This window comes from Trypanosoma equiperdum (genome assembly GCF_001457755.1).
Source record: "Trypanosoma equiperdum strain OVI genome assembly, contig: ctg_1888, whole genome shotgun sequence".
Lineage (NCBI taxonomy): Eukaryota > Euglenozoa > Kinetoplastea > Trypanosomatida > Trypanosomatidae > Trypanosoma > Trypanosoma equiperdum.
The window spans coordinates 41,766-43,636 of NW_027123935.1; the positions used below are offsets into that span (position 1 = coordinate 41,766).

General features: G+C 51.8%; 1 protein-coding gene across 1 annotated transcript; it reads right to left on the reverse strand.

Moving 5' to 3' along the window:
- Positions 1 to 646: 646 nt before the first annotated feature.
- Positions 647 to 1,831, reverse strand: TEOVI_000664100 (uncharacterized protein; the record flags this gene model as incomplete). Its single annotated transcript, XM_067223515.1, has 1 exon — positions 647 to 1,831. One exon carries the CDS (start codon positions 1,829 to 1,831, stop codon positions 647 to 649), a length of 1,185 nt encoding a protein of 394 aa, XP_067079616.1.
- Between the last annotated feature and the right edge of the window lie 40 nt (positions 1,832 to 1,871).

The following is a 1,871-nucleotide window of genomic DNA, read 5'->3' on the forward strand; positions in this document are numbered from 1 at the left end:
GTCAGTGGACTACGGTTGCGATAGCTCATACAACGACCACTACAGCCGTTGCCGATGTTCCAGTTGCGGTAAACAAGTGCACAACTCAAAAAATATGCCTCGATGGTCTACACGCCACTAAGCAGTGTGAATGCCAGAAGGTACGCACCTTGACGTTGGCATTGTGCCCGTGGATTGGGGGCACACGTTAGAACACCATTCTCAGAGTTCTTGTGCTCCCGCGTGTCCTCTTTCTAGTGTAATGCTCACGATGGTGGCACTTACCGCAGAGTTGCATCGTCCACAAACATCGCTCCTACTCAATTTACCATTTGGCATTTTTGTACACCCCGCCCACTGCGTACTCAGCGGGAGGGCCCACTTTGAAAGAAGAGCAAAAGGCTCTAAGCCAATCAAGCCCACAATTATGAAGGCGCCACCTTTCGAGCTTCAAATTTAATCCACGCGCAAGTTTGTACCTGCGCGCTTGCATATAAACAATCTATGGTATAGCGTGGAGGGACACTAAACACCTTTTAGCCACTTTGTTTCTTTTCCCACCTACTACACTGTTTCTATTCTATCAAAAACCTAGAGGTTGCTGTCCTCGCTCCCTCGGGTTGCCCAGTGTACGGGCACAAGCGCAATACGTGCTCACTTCCTACCGCTACTTTTTAATCCCTGGAGCACAAGGCTCCATTTCGTCACGCGTTAAGCGCGACGGCGATGGTGGGACAACAGTTCCATCAGAACATACCCTTTTCCGTACCGGGCTCTCTGTCGCTAACACCTCTGTGTCGCTATCGTCCCCCGCCGAGGACTGCGTATCTGGCGTCACCGGCAAGTTGTTTTCCTCAGTCCCAGCTATTTCCCTGCCCCCGCATCCCACTGTTGCTCGCGGTGCAGCCCCTGGTTTCCACTTCCTTAGCATATATGCGGGCAAGCTGCGGGTGGGGTGCATGGGTAAAGGATTTTTGATGTTCGCTGGAATGGTTGCGGCTTTCGCCCCGAACATCTCATGCTTCGCGGCCCCACGGAGTGTGCTTCTTCCGCTGCGCAAGGATTTGGGAGCTGACCGAGCGACACAGACACTAGAGCCGTCAACCGAAGCTCCAACATTCACAGTGTCGACTGTTGAGGAAACAACAGCTCCCGGAGCTGCGGAACTTTCACACGTTAGCGCTGCGATGTCGCTGGTGGCGTTGCTTTTTGTGGAGCGGGACACCCCTGTGTCAGTCAGTGCGGAGGCGGGGTAAGCGGGAAGAGGCAGCTCAACGTCCACTCGACAATTATGGAGAAAATCGCAGCCAAAATTGGTCCTCAGATCACTGAGTACCGTGGCTACCTGTGCAGGCACTGTACCGTGAGAGGTGGTTTGCACTCCATACTTCTGTGAGAAGAGACCCCATGGGGTCTTCAATAAGACGTCTCTCAAAGTTATGGGACTAATAGGAAGCTTCAGGAAGAACCGAGGCAATAGAAATACCTCGAGCTGCTCGGCATCTTCTTTAATCTCCCTTAACCTGTCACAACACAAGGACATTTCTTCCGGGTCACCCATTCCCCAGAGCAAAACCCGTGTCAGACGTGCGAGCAACTCCACTACTACGACACCTATAGACAACCGCATCGCGGCAGAACGCTTCCTTTTACCCAAGTTGCCCCCAATCCACTCAACAGCATTATTGCACAGTGACAATAAATCGGAAGGTTTCAATGACTCTCCGCCGCCTTCGTTCGCACCGAACACACTTCGATGAATATCCCCCAGGATACTTTCCAACGTTTGTTCATCACGCGAGGTGCACCGAGATAGGGCAGAAACGCACTTCATAAGGTCCTCTTCGTGCATTCTATGACTACCAACCACAGGTACTGTAAAAAAAAAAAAA